This window comes from Thermobia domestica, chromosome 10, assembly GCF_964235325.1.
Source record: "Thermobia domestica chromosome 10, izTheDome1.hap1.1, whole genome shotgun sequence".
NCBI classification, from domain to species: domain Eukaryota; kingdom Metazoa; phylum Arthropoda; class Insecta; order Zygentoma; family Lepismatidae; genus Thermobia; species Thermobia domestica.
This window is the reverse complement of record NC_137463.1, coordinates 118,480,345-118,505,556: the sequence shown is the minus strand read 5'-3', so window position 1 is coordinate 118,505,556 and position 25,212 is coordinate 118,480,345. Positions and strand designations below refer to the sequence as shown.

Sequence of the window (25,212 nt, the reverse complement as noted above, 5' to 3'; positions counted from 1 at the left end):
AATTAAACAAAACCACCTATTGACAATAATTCTTCCAGTTGTTGACTTGATCCTTTCTTGTTATTGTGCCCTCAAAGATGTAGCTTTGTTCAACTGAGTTGTAAATATTATATTTTCATAATACAGGGTCGGGCATAATAATATACACCTTACGCACTAAATTCACAGACGCCGCTCGAATTGTGTCGTTGAGTAGCTCAAACTGTGTGATTTTAATCATGAAAATGGTTTGGAGTGATGTCTTGGTAAAATAAAATGTTGACTAGAATCTATGTTAGTCCTTTTATTGATATTCAAAAGGGGTAAATCATTATTCCGGGCCGTGTATTTTTAAGTTAGTATATCGATTTAAACTGAAAAGAAGGTTACATTGAGTTCAATTATCTGATTAAAAAAGTGTATATTCTTACTTATTTCTTTCTCTTTTATTTTTTTATTACTATAGTATATAGTGTTTATTTATAAACTTACCTTAATTCTGAATTTTTTTTTGTTAATTTTTACTTTTAACACCCCTAATATTACAAATATAAAATACTAATCTAGGCATGATTGCTATATGTATTCAGTGCTTGAAAGCCTACAGAATGGAAATGAAAGTAGCTTGTTTTTTCAAGTGTATGTCTTCCCCTCGCTTCTTCAACTCCGTTTTTTAAGTAACAGCTTATTCGAAACCAAGCTTAACCGAGTGGTATATAGGGTAACACAAATGGGGTAAAGAGTATTTTCAAGTTGGAAAAATAAGCTTTAAGATTTTGAGTGGAATTATAACTTCTGTTTTATGTATAAATTATTTCTAACTTCTTCAAATTATGATATTGCACCCTTTATTTATGTGTGTACTAGGTGTCTAGCATAAATAAAAGGAAATTATACAACCTCTAATCAGAGACGGGCAACATGCTCACTAATACTAGAAAAAGATTTACTTTCCTATTGTCTTTAGAAATCTCTCATTAGCTCTAAATAAATAATTAGGAGGATAATTGTTATTGTATTAATACTCTTTCTCCCCGAAATCGATTATAATATTGTTAACTTTATAGCCAAATTTGAATACTGTATGAAGTTCATTATTTTGTCTGTAATGTACTCAAACGAAACCAATGTCTTAAGGAAAACTACAGACTGAAATATCTAATCTAATCTAATGTTCATGCTGGTTTCCGGAAAACATTAATAGGTAAATTTGACAAAGAACACAGATTCGAAGAAAGTCAATTTTTAAAAGGAACAACAAAGAAAACTGAAATTAATCGATTTCAGGATTACTCATCGTTTTTGGACGAGTATTAACTAAAACAATGTATATATAATTGTCTCCTGGCTATTCTGGTACAGATGAGTTTAATTATATGAATTTCAAGCTTTTATTTTTTGACAACATAACAGGAATCGTTTTATGAATGGGAAAAATTATAAACAACACAAAATTTGCGTTTGAAGACAAAATACACGCTAATCGTTTAAAAGAATGATTACATTATATTGATTTTTAGCTTAGAATATTCTATTATTAAATTTTAGGAACATTCTGTGTTTCAGTGGAATGTCCCACTTTATAAATAGTTATAACTACATCTATAGCAGGTCTGTTAACTGTTAATATATTGAAATGACTCATGAAATTAGGAGTTTTAATTTTGATACATATTGACCCTCTTGTGCAAATTATTCATTGTTCTTCGTTTTCACATATCTATTAAAATACAATAAACAATTATATAATATATGTTTATTATGAAGAATTATTGGTTTACGAATACTCTTAATTCTAAACAGACAGCTTACCGATTATGATGTTCATTATGGTCTCGATCGAAGGACATATATAAGATTAGTGGAAACCTTGGAAATAATATTGGTGTAGACATGTTACTACGTGTATCTGACAACATGGTGAATTAGGTCTCCAGGAGAACGGGTTACAATTCTAATACATCTTGTAACTGCGAATTATTTCCCAAATATCTTCTCATTTACACTTCGTTGTTGTGTTAAAATGCTGTTATTCATTCCTACAATATATACCTATATAAAAAATGGGATAGCACACAGAATCGCTCTGTAGTTTCTCTAGGTTTAAATAGTAAAATGCCCAATATAAAAGAGATAATTTTGGAGAAGATAAATCCAGAAATGGCACTTGTTGAACTAATATAATGATTTTCATTTCCTACGAAAAAAATCTCACATCTTAAGCACTGAATACAACATAAATATTAAAAGTTATTTTTTAATATATACAGATACAAAAAAATATATAAAGATTTTTTAATATAACATTACTATTGCGACGATAATATTTACCCTGACAATTATTCTCTCTGATGCATGTGAAACAATTGGATAGTTGTTTTCTCCGCTGTGAGCATGCAGACCAACGACAAGATAAAAGTAGCGTTGGTCAGGGTTTGGCTTTCCTTTCTTCCGCATGTTGTTCGACGTTGTCTCACTGAAGTGCAATCTTCCTACCGTCATTTTCGCAACTGGATCCCTTTGAAAGTCAACTCTATTCAAAATAAAATAAAGAGAAATCTTTCAACATTATAGACAGTGAAACGCAAAATATCGTATATATTTTAAGATATTTAAGTTAAAATTAATTTAGATAAAATCATGTCTATAGCTGATAGGAAGTTAATATCTTGAGATTTCTCATCTGACATGAGATTTCTCATTAGCAATCGAAGCCAGGTCATACTAACCAGAAGTTACGAATTGTTTACCATTTATTGCAGTAGTTCCAATAGAATTATACTGTTTTAATTTTCGAGTCAAAATACTTTAATCTTTTCTCTTTAAAAAAAAATAATAAAAGGAAAACTGCTTCAAACAATATGGATTTTTTTAGACAACATAGAAATCGTCACTATAGGATAGTTGTGTGTAGAACTTATGTTTGCAACAACAAAGATCTGTGTGCACTTGTAATTACACTCCCTGTTCCTGAGTATTATTTAAATACTGTATTTAGAAAATAGGACTGCAAAATATTTGCCTTTTCTATCTTTATATTTACTGATTGATTGATTTAAGTGTGTCCATTCAGTATTACTGATTTAATATCCATTTTCTACTTACTATCAAAGACAACGAAAAGTTACTGCTCAACCTAAGTTAAAAAGTTATATACAAAATTTTTATGCCAGTGCTGTTAAAGTTTAGTTAAATGCAATATTACCTCATTGTATAATACAGTGTAAGGTATGTTGCATGTGTTACGTATGTTCATTTCACTTACGGTACTGAAAATAAAAGCACTAGTACTTTCCTTATATGCAGGTATAATAAAACAATAGTATTAGAACAATGTTCGATACTTCAACCTTTAGAAGCACTAATAACAAACCTTCGACCCATTTTACGCAATACTCGTTATGTCCTGTGAAAATAACACGAATTCTGTACATATCCAATTCAATTCGATATTTTTCCTGTTTGCGAAGGACTTTAGTGTATTATCAACATGCTCCTCTTTCTTCGCAGTGTTTATAAACACCCTCTCCGGCCCTTTCATAGGAGATTGTATAGATTGGTTAATCCAAGAGTTTTTAAGTGGGGAAATTAGTAACCGTTATGAAGATAGATTACATGTTGTCAAATAAACCATAACCACTTGTTGACTCTTAGATTTTTTACCTTAGATATTAAATTTTGTGCACTCAATTTAGATACATTCGGGCCTTAAACAAAATAAATTATAAGTATTTCATGGGGTGGTATTTTAAATGGCAAAGAAACATTTTACAGCAGAAAAGAACAAATTCAATCACAACTGTTAGTAAATATTAAAAAACTTTGTTCATAATGATGACTACCAGCTAATTCTCATTTGAAAATAATTTTATTAAGTATTTTACATGACGTATGTATGATAATAAAGAACAAGAAAGAACAGGAAGGAGTATATAGGAACATACATATTATATAAATTGTGCAAAACCTTATATCACTGTGCGAGCGGTCCCGGGTTCGATTCCCGGTGAAGACACTCGGTCGAAAAAGTGTAACACGTTTTTTCAGGCCAGTCACACTGAATGAGGTTTTCTTGGGTTTTCCTCATTCACACCAGGCAAATGCCGGGGTGGTCCCTAACTTAAAGGTCCCAGGCCGCTTCTTTCCTTCCCCAATCCTTTCTTCCCTCCCTTTCCCCGGATTGCGTTCTCGCCGAGGGACGTCATCCCTCAAATCGTGAAGGGCTAAATGGCCTTAGATGCCGAAAGCCCAGAAATCTAAATCCTAAATCCTAACCTTATATCATTATTTTGATTCAAAATTTCTTACAGTTGGTAGGACATAAACTAACAAGCTTGTTTTTCTAAATCACATATATTTTTTAGAACAACAATATGAAGTTACTTTTCTTGATTTCTTTTAGACTAATTCACCTACGTATATCTTTTGCTGTTTATTTAGAATTTAATTCTTGGTTCAGATTTTTCGAACAACATACGAAAATTATTGAAAAAATGCTTACAATTATTTTTACATTTATAAAATTGCTTTATTTGCTTACAAAATAAGCATGTTTTTGCTAAGACTGTATACATGAACGTTGAATTATACAATAAATTACCTTTGAAAAGTGAAAAATATACTTAATGTGAAGGAGTTTTGTATGAACTTCCTCAATTTATTCGGCAGCGAGACTATATGCGACGTGGACCTACAGTTTAACGTGGGAAAAGAACCCCATGAGATCCAGCCGGGAATCAAACTCGGATGTCCCGGTCCCAACACACGTACGTTAACTATAAAGCAATGGGGGAGGTCTATAAGCTAACTCAAGTAACTACAAACAAAACTAAACGTAGAAAAGAAAATATCTTTAATCTACTCTCATGGTCTAGTTACGTGGCACTATACTTTATAATCTATTATGATACAAATTCCAAAATGACACTACTTTTATTTTATTTGGGTATATTTGAATAGCAAATACTCGAAGTTATGTTAATGATAAAACGTTAACTGTATTTTTCCTTTTGTAAACGAAAAAAAAAGAAACTTAAAGGGTAAATGTTGCTTTTGTACTTACAACACTGGATGGAAAGGTTTTTTACTTCTGTCACTTTGTGATTGTTCTACTTTGATCGTTTGTGTCGGTGATTCTACTTTCACTCCATAAAAATGCAAGTGAAAACTGGTGATCTTCTTCAATCCCTCCGGTGTCTTCACAAATTGAGCATCCCCTTGTAGTTGTGCATGGCATGTAATCTAGTCAGTAATAAATAACAGATTATATAAATTCATTTTTAATATAGTAAAGTATTTATAATGAATCGTGTCTGATTAAAATAAATAGTAATCAAATATTTTTCTTAGTTGCCACAAAAATAGTTTATTAATCTTTAATATGGATGAAAAGACAAATTATTAAAATATGAAATTATCAAATAAAATACAATTATAAAAAATATATGTAATCTTACCTGAAAATGATTCTTTTTCTGACAAACAAATGCATCGTCTGCATTTGAAAAGTTGAATCCTTTATCTGCATCCACTTTGTAATACGGTACCGGACTGGAAAATAGTACGAAACATTAACAAGCTTTGACCTCTTATACAAAAGGAAGTTACTAAAAATTTTCAAAAACACTTAGTTTTTATTAGAATATTTGAATACATATGAATAAATACGTATATTAGTTTATGTGGTTGTTCTGCCTGAAAATAGGTTGTAGTCCATTTGATGAAATAGGAATAAGTGCTATGTCAATCAGCAAGAGTGAGAATGTTCTGTAAAAGGCTTCATTAGTAGTTTGATTTGGGTAAGACAATGTGTAAAGTGCAAACATAGTTGTAAGTTCATGTTATGATTGCTACATTAGCTGAATTAATTTACATAGGTAATTGCGACAAATTCTGAATTAGCATTTGTGTATGAAATGAGTGTATGAATAAATGCACTGAGTTTTATGCATAAAACAAAACCAGCGTAATCATTTAGGATAGTACCATTACTAGTTGTTGATTTCTTATAAATGTGTTGTACATACCAAGTTTCTTACTTTCTGGATTACTACAAATAGAAAGGTCACTTTCTTTCTCTTGTGATGTAAGAATAATCGACAAACTGAAAATTAGGGAGTTATAATAAAGGACTTATATTTTTGGATGCTTGAAAATCTAGTTTGCTTTTTAGCAGTTTAATGAAGAAAAGTGTGAAATAAAGAAACTAAACTCGCTGTCGTTCATGAAGGACTGACGAGACGGCGTAAAGTAAACTGGGAAGCATGATTAGTATTATATCGATTTCTAATGCTTCTGTTTTTCTTTCTTGCTTGTTTTATGGAGGGATTCCACTTTTAGTTTCAAGTAGTTCCCTAATTGCTTACAATGTTGTGCCAACACCAGAAACTGCATTCCTGCACCAGGGAATGCGGGACTCTTCAGTATCACAATACGTATTCAGATCATTCGGATACATGTAAGAATCTTATCCTTATATGAAGATATATATTTATTTAAACATTCATCATTGTTTTCAGAATGTAATTCAAAAATTAAAATATCGTTCTTAACTCATCTATACTCAAGAAAAAAACATAACAACTGGTTTCAATTGTAGCATTATTATGATCGAGATTCAAAAAATAAAAGCACAATGCAATGAATATCTATATCTATATATATATAACGTAGCATAAACTAAGGTCTTTCTTGTAAACTTTTCTCGCTGCTCAAATCTTTATCAGTGCGAATCAACTCTGGTTTGTTTATGTGGCGCTCTTACTAAGTAATAGAAAATCAGTTACAAGGTTTCTAGACAAATAAGGCAAATACTACTTGACCTGATACTACACTGTCGCAGCGTGTTCTAACCCCTACTCTATACGAAATTATACAGATGGGAGTATCAGCGGGGTCTGTAATCTAAGAAACAGCGCACTTCGCAAATGACTGAGAAAATCTGTAACAGCGCAAGTCTAAACCTTAAAATATGAAAACCTGGATAAAAAAATAATTCGTGGTTTCTGAAATGATGCATCAAGTCTTCCCAATGAAACTTTTACCATATTTAGAAGAAATACAGTAAATTTCTGGTGTTCTAAAGTCTGCCATCTTTTACCGGGCGTTAAAGAGCTTTGATTTTGGCTGAAGCTTATGAATTGTGTTTAATTCCATATTAGAATACGAACCTACTCAGTTTCTCTGACAATTAACCGATGTATGAACGCAAAGAATTCCTCTTGATATTTCCTTCACTATAGACTTGTGGTTTTGATCAAAAGCGACCCGTTTCAGAATTCTTCGTATATCTTTCATGCTACTCCTATAGTTATTTTGTGGTAAGGAAATCTCTAGATGTTGAAGTTCAAGTTGTAGGCTACCCTCATTTGAGATGGCAAAGGTTTTCTATTTCAGTGTGTTGAATACAGCTAAGTGTTTAGATTTGTTGTGAAAGTTGTTATCAGTGAGGGAAAGATCGGTGTATGTAGGCTTCCCTCATACAGTATGCCCCAGACTTCTCTCGGATCTTTGCCTGATCAGATTAGATCCAAGAATGTCAGGTAACTGTATTTCCCTATTTTCATGGTGAATTTTATGCTTGGGTGAGGGGTATTGTAGTTTTTCAAAAAGGTGTGTAGTGTTGACTGCCTGTGTAGTTATACCACATATATCGTCAACATATCTGTAAAAATAAACTTGTTTTAACGCTGTTGACTTAAAACTTGACGTTCAAATTATTTCGCTTCTGCTATGTGCCGGAAATGACGCAGGAATGTTGCCACTGTCTTAAACAAGATCTATCGGCAATTTCTAATTCTTCCATGAAAAAACTTTGATACAACAGGTGAGAGTTATTGAAACATTGGTTATCAACTTTTCCACGTGAATAACCCTAATGAGAAAGCAAAAGAGCCTGCAACTAGGCCAATGACTGATTTACAATCCATCAACTAATCATAATCCGCCGTATCTACCCCACGTCGCATATACGTATACACATTTTCTCTCTCTGGTCCTTTCATAGCGACTCTAACGATGAGAAAAATGTCTTTTCTAGAAACGTTGGGCAATGTACACAACACCTGATTGATATTCCGAGAATAGCTATTTTAATCTAGAAGACATTATTATATTTTGCTTTCAAAATTTTATTCCATTATGTTTATTCACAGTATCAAAAGTAAAAAATATCCAATATATAAAATATTAATAATTCGTTATTTATTAACTGTTGACTATGAAATATATCGTAGAGTTCGTTATTCGAATTTATCATGCTATTTTCTTGAATTCCATTTATTACTTTGTGACCATATAGCATACCTTTCGGAAAACATTGTCCTTGTTTTAGTGAAATTTTTAATATCCACTATGATCCTCAGAAAACTCGTTATGCTCATATCGGTTTAATTTCTTTGGAAAAAACTAAATTCAAATTAAATTAAACAAAGTAAAATTATGGAAGTAATCAACTATACTTACAGTTCCTTCAGATTTTGGTCACATAGTACATGCCAGTTGTTCTGTTGAAAAGGCTGAAACCGAATACACTGGTAGCTGGAATCCAAGTATAAGGCTGCGTCACTAGGAATCTCAAATCCATATTCATCCTCTAAAACACCAGTATGGTTGGAACTTGAATCAGGCGAAAGTTCTGTGAAAAAAGACAAAAAACGGAGAAGGAAGAGAAACGATGTATTTACTTTCTGATTCTAAGTGTTTTTATCTTAGAATATAGCTCGCAGCTAACAGTAAAAGCCTTCTGAGTTTACAACAAAGGCTCAAATGTCGTAAGTTAATTCTCTCTAAAAACTGACTCATGATGAGATAAAAGATATCTATTGTGCTTCAAGGTTGAACTTTTAAAGACTAAACTAATTCTTGTAAAGTTAAAATATGCTTTCCTACAATAAACGTTTGTTACCGTCCTTCACTACCATGCACTGTAGTATTTAAGCTTTCTGCTAACAGATTTGATCTTTTTCTTTTCTTTTCTTTCTTGTTTACTCTTTTTTCAGTAACTTTTGAAGGAATAGATTCGTTAGGGTACAGAGTTTGTCTCACTAAGTTAACAATTTATCTCTTGCGTTGCACAAACTCTACTAAAACAATATTTATGGATATTTTGAATCATTATTCTTCCCTACGTTTCAAAGTTAGTTTATGCTTCACACCGGTAAATGCTACTTTGAAAGTCTTCCAACTATTGACCACTCTCATCAGTTTCATTATGAATAAGAGTTGCTTTGTATCTCATTACATTATTAAAGCAAAGCGCGAAATTCTACCTTTGAGCATAGAGAAGTAAAATATTATAGGTGTTTCTGTTTCATGGTAACTTACTTAAATAAACAAAACAAAATAAAATAACTTGTAGGGTGTGCTATACCACTAGCTAAATTGCCTTGAACGGAACTGAACATACGATATATATATAGGTAACATACAATAATATGCTTGTTAGCCAAAAGAAAAAGAAGTACCATGGAATTTTTATCCCATTGAATTGAGAAGAAAAAAATAAGAGAACATATTTTGTACTTAAATTTTACGAAATGGTGCTTCATATTTTGGCACAAAAATTGCAATTACTTCTAAAGGCAATTTGATTCTTATTTCTACAGTCAGTGACAGAAGTTCTTTCCGTTTGTTAAAATTTATTTTGGGAATAACGATGGAATGTACACAGTTTCACTGAATTTTAAGGTTGGCATGTACAGAAAAATACATTCTTTTTAATTTACTGAAAACTGTTCTCAAATTGTCCTTCCATTCTGAAGATATTTACGAAACTAATTTCATCAAACGGAAAGGACTTTTGTCGCTGACTGTACGTCCAGAGTGTTTACGTGAGAACAGCTAATTTTCACGAATGTAATCTAATTTAGCAGTTGTTGTGCATTACAGATTAACAAATGAAATTTCCACAATAGGAATACATAACGTAATTGTTTTAACATACTGAACACTATATTCTAACTGATTAATATATTTATACGATATTTAGAAAATAATTATTTAGAAAATACATGTCAAGACACTTTTATGTTTATATTTTTCTGTGTAATATTTTTTTTAACTGTTCCAAAGCTAAATTAATATTAAGTCAAAAGTAGAAAAAGACAGAATATGTAGACATTTTAGAATCTCAGTATTGGTTTGAAATATAAAATGCCGTGGTTTCGCAGCATATCTCTATTCTAAAAATTTTAACAACGAGGAGTTTGAAAATAAAATACATATATCGTGATTTCCTTGTCTGAATCTAGCCACTAACTTCTCTTCAAAAATTCGCATTCTTACAACCACACATAAGACAGTTTAGTGTTTTGACCTGAAATAAATATCCTAAAACGGCCAAAGGAAATTCGTATTTGCTTGGCGTACTTTCGCTTATGTTTTTAGGAGTACAAGGCTTCTTAAAGAGAGATTGTTGGTCAGGTTTAGTGAACAACCCTGCAATTAACTAAATATTACATAAACAGACTCAGTGCATCGGCTTTTGAAGAAAATCGCATCGGTAAAATCGCTACAAGTTAAGGCAAGAAAGTTTACCTAATTTATTAATATTGTTATAATAATAATAATAATAATAATAATAATAATAATAATAATAATAATAAATGTTATTGTTGTTAAGCTACACATAGCAATAGATAAATGTTTGAAGCTTCTTTTCCTTTAGCTTGTAATGATAAATTTTTAATTTTTACGGCTGTGACTTCCATCAAAAGCCGAAACTGTTTACACTCATCTTCGAAAACAATGATGGAATTCACGTTTCAAATGAAATGACGGTTCAGTAGAAACTTTGATTGAGACCTTCAAAAATAAAATCACTTTTATAACTCCCCCACTTATCTTCAGAGTAGAAGTTATTTCTAAAAACTAATGTAATGCTTTATCCTCGCCTAAATGTATCCCAAAGTAGCATTGAACCCAAACTATTAGAAATTTAGTACCCTCGTAAAACGAAAATAAAACATCTCTGACACTTGAGCTTACAATGGACTCTATGTCATCAGGCTTACTATCAGTTAGGTGATGTAAGAGTTGGAAAACACACAGACTTCCATAATCGTTATTTCTCACTTTCCAGACCGGAGTAGACTTTTAGTCTAATAACTCTCAATTGCCTCACGATTCTTCACGACGAGAATTTCACGACATTGTAAATTGAACCTGTATGCGTGTACATCAAATTACAAGTGTAATGAACTACAAGTAATTTTTATAACCCTTCGCAGGATGCGACAAAATTTATGGGAAAAAATTCCCTGAATTTTCCAGGTTTTCTACAACATTTTCTGAAATTTTCCCTGAGATATAATTAGTCACACAGACTTCTCATGTTCATGGAAAACCATGACAATGATGATGCATAATTAATGTATTTTCCGCCCTAATCAACTAAAACAATGAATAATATAAAAACTAATACAACGTATTTTATTATGAAATTACAGAACACTTATTTAATAGAAATTCTTGCATAAAACAAGAAATTAAACATCTTCCGTGAAACTTTAATTTGGAGCATTAGTCACATGAAGTTTCGTCACATGTGAAAGGAAAAAATCATAGTGAGACACTCACCGAAAAAAAAATGAATATATGTAAATAAAACTGGCTGTTCTATATTAAAAGTATATTTTTTTTAGAAAAAAATCAATAATACTACGTAATTCATTTCACTCTTTATTTCCTCATCCATACTGCGCATATCTTCTATTATTTTAGTCCTTCAAGCTTCAAACTCGTTCAGAATGATCTTTACTTTCCTGTTTTCAGCTTACTTTTGTTTCTATTCTTCTTCCTCTTGTCATTGATTTGTTGCTTCTGTAAAGTGAGTAGGGCATTTCGTGCATAATAAATTCTGGATTTCCTTATCTATAGGCAACCCGAAGAAATTACTAAATCTTATACAAGTCTAAAATTTCTTCTTTTAAATTATCTGCTACACATTCCTCATTGATTGAAAATTCTCTTTCTATATTTGCATTTTTAAGAGAGAAATCAAGACTATTTTTAACAGCATTTCTTAAATCATTGCACTCTGACGTATCTAAAGTATTTAGCCAAAAGTCATCCAAAAGCCGATCAGTTCTAGAATTCTGGCTCATAATTGTTCCGCAATTTGGATTCGAACAAAATTCATGGAAGTCACACACACCTCTTATCTGCCCTAGCGCCATCTAATTAATTATTTTCAATTAGTTCATCTAAAAGAGACTTCATGCAATTCACTCCAACATCAGATCCAACATCAAATTTCGACGAAAATCCAAAACGTACAACAACGTCAATGTTTTTCACAGGATGAAGATTTTCTTCATTTTTGACATAAATCCTTATATATGAACTTGAAGAACTACAAACTTTTGCATACGATAAAGTGTTGTAGAGAAATGGACTGAGAGGAGCGTCAGTCTGAAAATCAGTGAGAAGGGTCCTACTTCTGAAGTTCTTTAAAAAAATGTAAATTTAGAAATGAGGATTTTATCTTCTTTCAACACACTTGACAAGACCTGATATTTGGAAGAGCTCGAAATTTTCTTATTCTTCCTGACATGTTGAATATAAACAGAATATACGGATAAATTTCAATGATCGCTGGGCAACCTACTATTTTCAAGCCAACACAGAACAAAACTTCACTAGAAAATTTTCTGAACCTCTGTAAAAGTGTAATTGGCTCGGCGTACAGAAACATCCTTAAATAAGTTACGCAGAGCTTTTAGAAGTTTAACAATTCTTCAGTTTGTTACCTCAATTGCAGCCTTAAATGCTCCATGCACAGTAAGTATCCACAGCTTCCTCTATCACGTATTAGCTAAGCGATTAGGTTACGCGCCTTTGGCGTAGGAGACCTGGGTTTGATTCCCAGCGGGAGCTCACGTGGTTCGGATTCCACGTTAATCAGTAGGTCCCATCTCATATGGCCTCACTGCTGAAAGGGACGTTAAACTTACAATCAGCTCAACTCTATTACGTATTACAAGATTACTTGGCGACGTTTTGATATTTGACTTGAAGATATGCAGATAAAAAATTTACACTTTGGCAATCCATTGAGTGATCTTTTGTTTCAAGTTCAAAAGTGAATGCGTTTCCCAGAGCGATTAAAAGACCATAAGCTGTGAAGTTCCCTTAAAAAGTCCATGTCAAATATTGCGTGAGCACTTACTCTTTCACAGTACTTCAGAATCACACATTTGTCTTCTTCAACACCTGAATTCGTTCACTTCTAAAATGTGGCGATGATAACCCATAAACGAAAGTGTATGCTACTTTTAAGGTTTAAGCTACATTTTCCTGGCAATCTCACTGTCTGGGAACGTAACTTTGAGTACTTTGACACCTTTAGGAGCAGTGAGCACCCTTTTGTTACACTGTAGTAATTCGGCTTTTTTTTTTTTTTTTTTTTTTTTCAAAGGATCCTGTAAACTACTTTGTTTCGTCTCTAAAATTGTACCCATTTGTATCGTAAAATCCACACTTGAGCACCCAACCACCAGAAATCCTAAACTTTTGTATATGAGGTATAAATAGGATGACACTCCAAGTAAGAATATACTAGCTTCTTTTCTTGATTCAGAAAAGCATAATTAAGATAGACGCAGCCATCTGCAAATGCCTTTTACCTTCCATGTGACTTGTTAGCGCTTACCATCCGATATTACTTAGCGAAAAGACGCTCCGGCGAGCAGAAAATTTGTCACCTGGTAATTCCCGAATTCATGTTAAAACATTATTTAAGAACCAGGAAGAATTGAACAAAGACTTGGGATACTTGGAAACTGACATGCTTGTTATCTACACAGAAGCTCTGGATACAATTAACATCGAACACCACAACTACAATATCTCTTCACTTTCGATCCTGCCTCTGCAACTTGAACAACTACACTAAATTAGCAAAAAGCTGTTACTATGCCCTCCATCGGCCCTCATATTCTCGATCACCTTTCTATACGACAATATGATGTAAATATTAGCCTGTTGTTGACGATTATATATATATATATATATATTTCACACTCGCTGCCTCGATTCACTGAATCAAATAAACTTATGTTCCTTATTTTTTTTTCCATTTTGAGACAGCCAGTTTTTGTGTTTATTCTAGAGATTTGAGCACTGATAATTTTCTAAAGTGAGAAATGAAAATGATGAACTATAATAAGTAAACAATGAAACACGATCACTCTCTTAATACATGACAATAAAGCGTATACACTCATCCTCAGATTGGCATTTATTCATTTGGAATTTCTTGCAACAATGTCTTCACAAAATTCTATTGCAAACGAATTCTATTCTAACGAATACTATTGCAAAAATAAATTAAATTTCCATGCCAGAAAGCGAGCAAAGAATAGCTTATTTCTGAGAAAAATAAAATATTGTTCCGGAACATTATTTACACGGATGATGGAAAATTCGTAATTTCTCAATCCCCGAAGGCGCTTAACGGCTATTCAAAGATAAAAGTTCGTTATTTAACATTTATATTTCATATTAAATCATTAGTTTAAAGTCGTACAACGAGATAGTAATTACTGAGTTAGTGATAAGAGAACGGGAGAACTCCGGAAATCCCCTACTCTGTGTTTACCTAACACCAAACAAATATTGCGCACCCATAGTTTGAACATAGGAACGTTGGCACCAGAAGTGAACGCTTTATAGACTACACCACCGAATTTGTTTTAGTATCAACATGCAAAATATTTCAAAATCGCATAACATCTGATACATTCTCGTTTCCTTCGATCAGTTTCCTTTATTCAATGTACCATATGAGAAGGAACCGTTAGGAAGAAGTAACCTCTTTCCTTTTCTAATTCAAAAATCCAAGAATTTTGGCGAAAAACAAGATATACAACATATGAGCATGATGGAGATCCTACTTACGATTTTCTTCCTATAGTAAAGATATGAAGATATCAACATTAAAACAGGAATTGCACATCATGAAGCTTCGTTACTTCCACAGTGTATTGGATACGAATGAATATAATTTTATGAAATTTAATCGGAAATTCTAACCATCCCCTATTTATTCATTTCAGTGCTAATTGCTAAATAAACTCCGTCTTCGTTACATATTTTTGGGGAACGGCGTTTCCAGGGGTGTCTCTATGGTACACACTTGAAATCCTAGAACAGTTTTTGTGCTCCCTCTCAAACATTGCATTCCAGTTACAAAATATCTTTACACGTCATGTTTAAAAGACTCTTCTTTTCTAGTATTTTGAATATTTCGTATTGGCATTGAAAACATACAAAAATTTGACTCAAAGAATGATTGAAGAGATAGAAAATGAAATTTTATTTGAACTCATGAATATTATTCGCAAATTGCTGTGTGACTTTTAACGTCAGAATAATTTCAAAATGAGCATAAACAATACTCTTTGTTAAAACTTATGAGATGCATCATCATTAATCGAAGTGTAACTATTGATAGAAAATAAATATTTAGCTATAAAGTATAACAATTAATAAATAGTACATTACTGGCATAAAGTAGAAAGTACACGTTGGTATCTATAAACGTAACCCACATTTAAAGATCAAGGATCCAATGAAATTAGTTCGACTATCCAGTGCATACGCTGATGACCCAATGTATTCACTAATGTGCAACTTTGTCAATAGTTTTCGCAAACTCATAAGCACTTTCGAAATAACCTCTTTCCGAATTAAAATACATTACAATGAAAACACAGATTCTAAAATACGAGTAACCGTATTCCAAAATCCTTTCATTTGCGTGATTAGCTACCTTAATTTAATGCAGGACAGGAAACTCAGATAAAATCGAAACTAATGAAAACGAAAGACGAAAAAGAAGATACATGCATCAAAAATGAACTTTGTGAAAATGCATTTTGTGGATGATTCACCAACATGATATTCCAGTACACAAGTGGAAGCGAAAGATAATGCGCACAATTACAGAACATAACTTTGTTACACATCATTAGTGGAAAACACAAATAAATTTCTAAGTTTGAAGTTGGAAATCAAACATAAGCACTCAACCACATCTGAAACTATCTTGGAATTCTCATTTTAAATGTTTATAAAACCACATTCTTCGAAATTCCCTGACTCTTAGCAGAATTTCCTGATATTTCCTGGTATAACTAAATTCCCTGACTTTTCCCGTTTTTCAGGTTTGTCGCCACGCTTCCTTCCCCATACAGATTTCCATCTTTTAAATCTGGTGGGAACCATGTATTCATTTAAACAGTGTATTAGGTCAATTAATCATAAACATGCACATAGAAAAATGTATAGTTTATAGTTTACCTGGCTCTTGCTTCACATGTATCATACTGTTGATGCCGGTCATATTAGGATTCATCGGGCCATGGGAGGCATCGGATAATTTCCGCTTTTTGTTGCCACTTTGAAGCGACGAGTACAATGTAGTGATGGCCGTTGGTGACGGCTGTTGCATATTATGAGCAGGGAGTCCTAATGAAGCCAATGTTGGTCCACTTGTAGGAGGTAATGGTCCATTTGGAGCAGCTACAGCTATCTGTGGAGGAATGGAGATCTGAGCAGGTGGCAAGGGAGGGCCAGGATTTGTGGCTGGGGGTAATTGGTTGTGGTTTGGAAGCGGGGATAAGTGATGTGCACTTGGCATTTGCTGGTGGGGAGTCAGGTGACCCTGGCTTGGACTATTCAAAGGTTGAATTGAATCAGAGGATATGTGTTTGAGATTCGGTGGTGCTGAATACATAGCTGCTAGCTTGTAATTTTCATGGGGGTTGGGCTGCTGAAGTAAGATCTCTTGAAGATTTGTTGTCGATGTTACGCCCTTTTGTTCTGAAATGATAACAATACTTTCTTTGTAAATAATTATAAAAGTTTCACATTTTGTTTACTCAAATGTTTCATGAATTTAAATAAGTGTGATATAAGACGGTTTACTGAAGGAAAAAATAGAAATTACTTTACTAGATATCCTGAAACTGGTATGTTACAAAGATATTTTTGAAATTAATAGTATAATGTTGTTTTTAGAACATAAGACTAAGGTTACTATATTTTGAAATAAATTTTAAAAGTGGAAAACTTGAAACATTATAACCAAAGAAAGTAACTGTATTCTGGTAATGTGATATTATTATATTTAATTAAAATTTTATAATCGACTGAAAAAACTCATATTCTTCATTTCTTAAAATATTGAAGTATTTCATCGGTAAAGTGTACTAAAGATACTTCGAGCTCTAAAGCAATTTCCCTGCATTTCCGATTGTACTGCATGTTTGAATTATTTTCAATATTTTATTTTGCACGAACAGAAGCAAACGCTACTACCATATCTAGAGAAGAACGTAATACATTTAGATTTAGGCATTACCTATTTGACAGAAAAAAAATAATAAAATTCTGCTTGCACCGTAACAGAAATGAGATTTAAGTTTTTTTTTTTTTTTTCGTTGACTATGTATCAAGAATTAAGAATTTATATGAGTAAAATTTAACGTAGCTAGGGTAGAAAGTTATTTGTTAATACCCCTTTCTACAGTATATTAGTAATCTTTATTTTCATGTTTCTTATAAACTTTAATAATAATAATAATAATAATAATAATAATAATAATAATAATAATAATAATAATAATAATAATAATAAGAAGAAGAAGAAGAAGAAGAAGAAGAAATAGAAAATAAAGAAAAAGAAAAAGGAAGAGCATAAGACTAAGAGTAAGATAGTATATCTGTGGCATATTAAATTGGAGACATGGAAAATGAAAGCAATGAATGCAGGAAAGTTCATATACGAAATTTACAAGAAGTATTGTTAAACACGTGCAAGATAAATAATTAAAGAAAATATTTTACATCAATGTATCATATTAAGAAAATTTAAACTTGAGTAGTTATGAATTCATAGCATATTTAAATCTACAATTGCATTTAGACAACATGAACGAAAAATGTATAGAAAATGTACTGTTATTTGTTATTTACTTTTAATGATATATTGTCTTGTATACGATAAGGGAAAAAAAGTGAAATACATATGTATATATAATTGTTATCTAAATGAATTATTGCATATGATTATTATAATTTGTAACAATACATTTCTATAGTGACATGAATTAATGAAAATTTAGATTCATATGAAGAAACATAGCAAGATTTTTGTCGTCTCTAAGAATCGTAAACAAATAATATAAACAGTAGTAATACCTACGTATAAGATTATCATCAAAACAATATACTAATGTAATGAGCGAATGTGGTACCTTATGATAAACGAAAACAAGTTTTGGTTTAGGTGAAAATCAGAAACGAAAAGTGATACGAAATCTACAATGTACTATTGCAGTTGAGTGTTATTGTTATAGCGTTTATATTATTTATTCACGTCACATTCAATCCTAAGTCTGTTATGTTTTGAAGTTAATTCTTCAGAAAGGTTATCTTAAACATTATCTTCTTGATGTAAATACTTACTTTAAGTACTTTCTTTATTCATTACCTTATTAAATTAACTACAGAGCTAGATACTATATAAATGTGTCAACATAATTCAAAGATTTCCTTTCATTTACCCCCAAAAAGAATAAATGAATAAAAATAAGTAGATACTCGTATACTCCTATTTGGTCGATGTCATACTTTCTGTTGTGTATAAGTTAGAATTACGTTTTTACTATTGTTGGATATAGAAAACTAAACATATTACTATAACAAGGACAATATATTGCATTTTCTTCCATCGTTCGTGTTAAACATGTCGGATTTAAGTTTATTTATAAGGTTACACATTAAGAGTATAAACTTAACAAACTTTAGCTTCAACTTAAATTTCAGTCTTTCTGGGTGGAAAATAAGATATTGTTATCTGTCTATAGTTAAGCAGAGCAAATTTCCCGTTCTAAAGAGACTATTGGTTCATAAAATCTCTAACCTGTACAGTTTCTTGTTTTCAACACCTAGTCTTAATAGAAACATATATAATATTTCTATAGGATGGAAAATTATGGAGATTATTTCATTTGATGTGTTCATAATTACAATTGTTTATTTACATAATTGTTAATTACGTATTTGAAAACTGCAACATTATTTTAAAAGTTTGCACGTGCAAAATGCATTAGGTTGTATGCTTAAATGATGATGCACACAGTATAGAAGAATGAGTTCCCTCTAAAACTAAGGTAATTTTTTCCTATTAGAATTATTTTAAATTTATCATGATATTTAATTGTTGTACAGTAAGTATCACAGAAATTTTCGATGATGAAAATTATTTGATTAATAATTTACGCTTTTTTAAAAATTTTAGCACTATATTCGTTATCTTATATAACATAAGAAATACGAGAAACAAGCGTTTGCATATTTGTGAAGTTACTCTTATAATGTATTATGAATAAAACGGAATAGTTAGACAAAATTAAATTAAGAGATATTAATATCTAGGTAATAAAATGTTAAGCATGTAAGCTGCTCTTAAAATATATTTGATTGAGAGCTAAAGATTAAAATAGACATTACATGATTAAGAATGACAATACTGAATTATTTTATTTTTTAACACACAGCAAGTCTCCAAGAGTATTTATATATTTATCATATCTGCAAAAGTTCCATTGACATCTTCCGACACAATATACTTACCATATGATACTCTTACTTTCCATAACTTAAAGTAATGATTTAATTGAGATATTAATATAATATTTACAGTATATAAAGTATGTGAATGATGTTAAGATTTACAATGAAATTAACTTAATCTCGATACTTCAAATCTATATATATATGAATTTACTAACACTACAAAAAAGAAAGGAGAGAAAAAGAGATTAGATTTAATGTCGTTGTGTTTATTTATCCCATTATTTTGAAACAGAATTTCTGGCAATAAGTTACACGTAGAAGAAAGTATCAGTGATAAATTGTATAAATAATAAATAGTAAAAATGCCCTGTGTTATTCGGAGAAGAAAGCTATCATTAGTAATATACATTATATATCTTGCAGAATACCGGTAAAAAACTGGAATTTGTAATGAGAAGCACAAAATCTTAATGACGTTGTATTTCAACAGTAGTATGAAATTCTTACAAGTAAACTGAGATATACATTTCACATAGAGATCTCTTTCCAAGTTTAAACAAAATTGCAATGAAAATTTGCAGTATACAGGGTGGTCCATAAGTCTTAGTACAGTGACTTATTTTGCAAACAAATATGATTAAAGCAAATCTGACTAGCGGAGGGCGGACTTGGGTAAAGGAGCTACCGATTGATGCATGCGTGGTGAATTGCGACCATCTTGGATCCAGGTTAAGTTTTTCAAATATAAAAGTAGGCATGTGACACACCAATTAACACTGTTTTTTGAAGGGGGGTGCAGTTCAACAAGAAGAAATGCGTTATCATGTCGGGTTTCAAAGTTATGACGCCCCAAAGTTGACGGTTTTTTGTTTCCTTGCAGGGAGTGCGACATGGCACTAACGCTGCAAGGAAGACGTGAAGCCCCAAATTTGACAGGTTTTCTTTTCGTTGCAGGTAGAGCGAGATGGCACTGACGAAGCACTAAAGAATTGAGATCATCCTAATGTCTTGGGAAAGAAGCAGTCGTGTGATTGGCCAGGATTTCAACGCGCGCCACACCGGAAGACCTGCAATAAACCACAAAACAGTTAGCTACTTCATTAGGAAATTCAATGTAACTGGTAATGTAGCCGACAGATCACGGTTAGGTCCCCCACGAACCACGATAGATGAGGAGATATCCACAATGGTGCTTACTGCGAGTGTGGAAAGTCCGAAGCGCAGCACAAGACAACTATCAGCGATAACAGGTGTACCACGTGCTTCCGTGATGAGGATTCTCCACACGAACAAGTGGCATTCCTTCAAGCTGTAGCTTGTCCACAACCTATCAGAGGATGATCCAGACCGGCGCATGGAATTCGCCAATTGGGCTTTGTCACAATATGACCGAAATCCACATTTCCCAGCCAGCGTTCTCTTCACAAACGAGTCTGACTTTATTTGGATGGGGAAGTGAATCGCCAGAACATCGGTCGGATGCAAACCCACATGCGATCAATCCCTGCAAGAGGATTACCCCTGCTCATATCATGGTGTGATGTGGCATATAGAACACGTCGATCATAGGACCCTTATTCATTCCTGGTACCCTAAATGGTGTCCGATATCTGGACATGTTACAGGATTTAGTGTTTCCGTTGCTTCTCCGCCCTGATGCCACCTTGCCACAATATTTTCAGCAAGATGGTGCCCCACCACACTATGCACTGCCTGTGCGGGAATGCTTGGATCTGCATTTTCCTTGACGTTGAATCGGTTGCCGAGGCCCTGTGGAGTGGCTAGTCCGGTCGCCGGACCTGACTCCCTTGGATTTTTTATGGGGACATTTAAACCACCTGATGTATCAGGAGAAGATTCGGGATGTTGCACACATACAAGGACGTATTCAGGACGCCTGTGAAAGCATCACCCCGACTGTGTTGTTACGGGTTCAGGATTGGATTAAGAGACTCCGTTTGTGTGTTGCAATGGACAGGCAACATGTGGAGCACATCCTGTAGGTGGAACTTTGGGGCACCATAACTTTGGAACGGGACATTATAACGCATTTCTGCTTGCGGGACTGCATTCCCCTGAAGAAACCTGTTAATTGATGTGTCACACGCCTACCTTTCCATTTGAAAAAATAAACTGGATCCAAGATGGCGGCCATCAAATTGGCCGCCATTCACCACGCATGCATTAATCGGTAGCTTCTTTACCCAAGTTCGCCCTCCGCTAGTCAGATTTGCTTTAATCATTCCAAAATAATCCACTGTACTAAGACTTATGGACCATCCGGTACATTAATGAGACATTTCTATTTTTTAAATCGCCATATTTTATCGATAATTTATTGACTATCAGAATTTAATGTTAAATGAAAAAAATATTTCAGCAACTATTTTCTATTAAGATAAATCACACTATTTACAGGTATAACATATTATTATTATTATTTCACAATAAATACGATTAAATGCAATACAAGTAAACTTACGAAACAGATAGTTGGTGATTTGTAGCTTTCCTAAAACTGAAATATATTAAGAAGTCACCATTATTTAGATTATGTGTAATACATATTAATTATACTATAAACAAATTGGACAAATGTATTGGGTAAAGCCTTTTTTTAAAAAATAACTATAGTTGGTTAATTTTATAAATCATATGTTATTACTCAAAAAAAAAAAAAAAAAAAAGAAAGAAAAGAAAAAAGAAAATACTGTGCTGCGTTTATTCCCATGCTGTATTTATATTGTACTTCATTTTTATTGTTATTATTATTGAATGCTTTTTATATTGCTGGTATATTTGTATTCTGTAACCGACTTAAAAAAAGAATCTCAATATATATATATATATATATATATGTGTGTGTGTGTGTTCTTGTATAACTTCTACTAGGATATAATAATTTCACAGCCACAGACACACACACATAGAAAACTAAAATTTCTGTGCATCGGACCCCAGGGTATGGATTCGATATATTTTGTTACGCAGAATCCAAATTTCGATACTCCAAGACAATCGAGTGTGTCCAGTTTTTTTTTGGGGGGGGGGGGGCGAAAAACTAGCAATTTTGAATAGGGAGAAGACACGTACGACAGCCACACAAAAACACAAAGTTCTGTGCAGTGGACCCCAGCGTATGGATTCGATGTATTTTGTTATACAGAATCCAAATTTCGAAACCATAAGACAATCGACCGTATCAATTTTCCCGATGGGTGAAAAACTCTAGCGACTTTGGACAGGGAGAATTCATGTACGTTTTTCGCCCATGAAACAAAATTGACATGGTCAATTGTCTTGGGGATTCGAAATTTGCATTCTGTGTAACAAAATACATCGAATCAATGCCCTGGAGTACGCTGCACGGAACATTTATTTTTAGGGCTGTGTTACGTGTATTCTCCCTATCCAAAATCGCTATAGTTTTTCGCCCCCCCCCAAAAAAAATATTGAGACGGTCGATCGACCTAAAGTTTCGAAATTTGGATTCGGTGTAACGAAATACATAGTCCGGTGCACAGAACTTTTTTGTGTGTGTGTTTGTGTGACTATGTTATCTTTGGAACTAGATCATGAAATTTCTTAATGGCTGACAGTTGCCGACTTTACCGACTTTAATAAGCGCATGTTATGCATAACGTTGACATAGATGCACCAATTTTGATGATTTTTTAAAAAAAAATATTTGAAAGAGTATGTTTTTTCTTGTAGCTCCACGTAAACTTCATAAGGATCTAAGGATTGTCTTCACAGCTAGACCATAATACTCTTCAATGGCTGATAGTATTTATCGCTAATATTTTGTATATGATCATTCATAACTGTGACAAAGGTGCATAAATTTTGATAATTCTTCTTTGTCTGAAAGACTATTCTTTCTTTGTGGTTCCATGTAAACTTTATAAGGATATAACGATAGTGTTCAGAGCTATACTGTGAAACTTCTCAATGGCTAATAGCTTGTACCACTAATATTTTGTGTATGATCACTTACGACTACGGCAAAGGTGCACCAATTTTGATAATTATTCTATTGTTTGAAAGAGTATTCTTTCCTTGTGGTCACAAGGAAACTTTATAAGGATGTAACAATAATCTTCAGTGCTACACTATAAAACTCTTCAACGGCTGATAATGTTAATACCGTAATTAGCTAACTTCATTGTATGTATATTCATACATAACTTCAGCAATATAGGTGCCCACTTTTATTATTCTTTTTAAGAATATTGGTTTACCAAAACTCCTTATATATTAATTACGTCCATCTGTCCGTCTGGGAGACAAAAGATATCGAGAGTTACTTGACCAATCATCACTAAATTTGGTCAGAATTTAGGAAATCAAAAGCTAAACCAAGTTTGTTTTTGACCCGACACTCAAGCAAGAAGTTGTAGAAATTAATCATTTCCGGTTATAACGTTGATCATTATAACGTAAAAACGCTAATAGATAGAGAGATGCTATTTTCTGCAATCGATTAAGTGTTTCAAAAAGATAACGTCTCCATCCTCAACTCTCTACTAAAATTGGAAGTTGTTGAAATTCACTACAACTTCCGGTTTTAATATTGATCTACATAGAACAAAAAATATAACAGATAACGAGAAACAGATTTTTGGAATCGATTTAGCGTTTGAAGAATATGTACCAACTTTTCACTTCAGCATCTATTCAAACCGGAAGTGACGGAAATCAGCCACTTCCGATTTTAACATTGATTGCCATAGAACAAAAACCGTAGTAGATAGCAAAGAAGCGGCTTTCTGTAATTAATTAAGCGTCCCAAAAATATATTCCATTTCCACTTTAAGCTGTCCACTATTTGTAAAACCGGAAATATCACAAACCAACCTAAGTTATTTTGAAACTCTTCTGAAACCTAGGGGTTGACACATAATATCTTTGTTTTCGTGTAGTTTGATTTTTTTGTTTCTTAATTAAAGATAAAATGAGCATCACATTCTAGCTTATCGTGCCAAAAAATCAGTTATCCCTAGAAATATTGGTTACTATTTGCGAATTCACATAAATTAACCTTATATTCTTCTTTTGTTCTTTCCTTAGTAAACTATTTTTTTATCTTTATATTTGTAATATTGTAATGATTGTTATTTGTACACACCTTCTGCACAGTACTAAGTTTTATAAATCAGACAATAAATTATAACTATTTCGCAGAGATTTTAAAACATTTTATCATTTTGTTTCGTTAATACAACAATGTGTTGTTTTAAATTTCATCTTATATACTTTAATATACTAATTGTAAAATCAATCTTACAATTTAGATAATACTAGCTAAAAATAACATTATACACATACATACAAATATACCAGTATATGTAAAAAAAATAGTTCTACGCTGAACTTTTTTGTTATTATTAACGTGTTATTTTGCGAGATTCTATTTATTTGTAATTTTATTTTTAAACTTGAATGGAAGATATGGGAAAGTAACTTAATAAATCATTGCAGTTTGATTGGAATTGTAATTTTGGTAATTGACAACTTTATCACCACGGTTACTTCACTTACGTGTCATCATTTTGTGACTTTTATTGTTTTTTACATTAAGACTTCCAACATGCTACGTAACAATCTTCATAATAATTTACTAAATATTATTTAATAGAGGACGAAAGC

General features: G+C 32.4%; 1 protein-coding gene and 1 long non-coding RNA gene across 7 annotated transcripts in view; one reads left to right on the top strand and one right to left on the bottom strand.

Annotated features, from left to right (window-relative positions):
- Positions 1-25,212, bottom strand: part of LOC145662678 (uncharacterized) — a 481,436-nt gene that overhangs the window by 55,650 nt on the left and 400,574 nt on the right. For all 6 annotated transcript variants that reach the window (XM_081728499.1, XM_081728500.1, XM_081728495.1 and 3 more), the window contains 6 exons: positions 22,046-22,081; positions 16,282-16,803; positions 8,443-8,614; positions 5,436-5,529; positions 5,042-5,220; positions 2,311-2,512 (listed from right to left, as the gene is read on the bottom strand). In XM_081728499.1, the coding sequence (XP_081584625.1) occupies positions 2,311-2,512; positions 5,042-5,220; positions 5,436-5,529; positions 8,443-8,614; positions 16,282-16,803; positions 22,046-22,081 (1,205 nt within the window). The remainder of the gene's footprint in view (positions 1-2,310; positions 2,513-5,041; positions 5,221-5,435; positions 5,530-8,442; positions 8,615-16,281; positions 16,804-22,045; positions 22,082-25,212) is intronic.
- The window catches only part of LOC145662679 (uncharacterized), a 199,594-nt gene that overhangs the window by 88,957 nt on the left and 85,425 nt on the right, over positions 1-25,212 (top strand). The gene's annotated exons all lie outside the window — the stretch shown is intronic.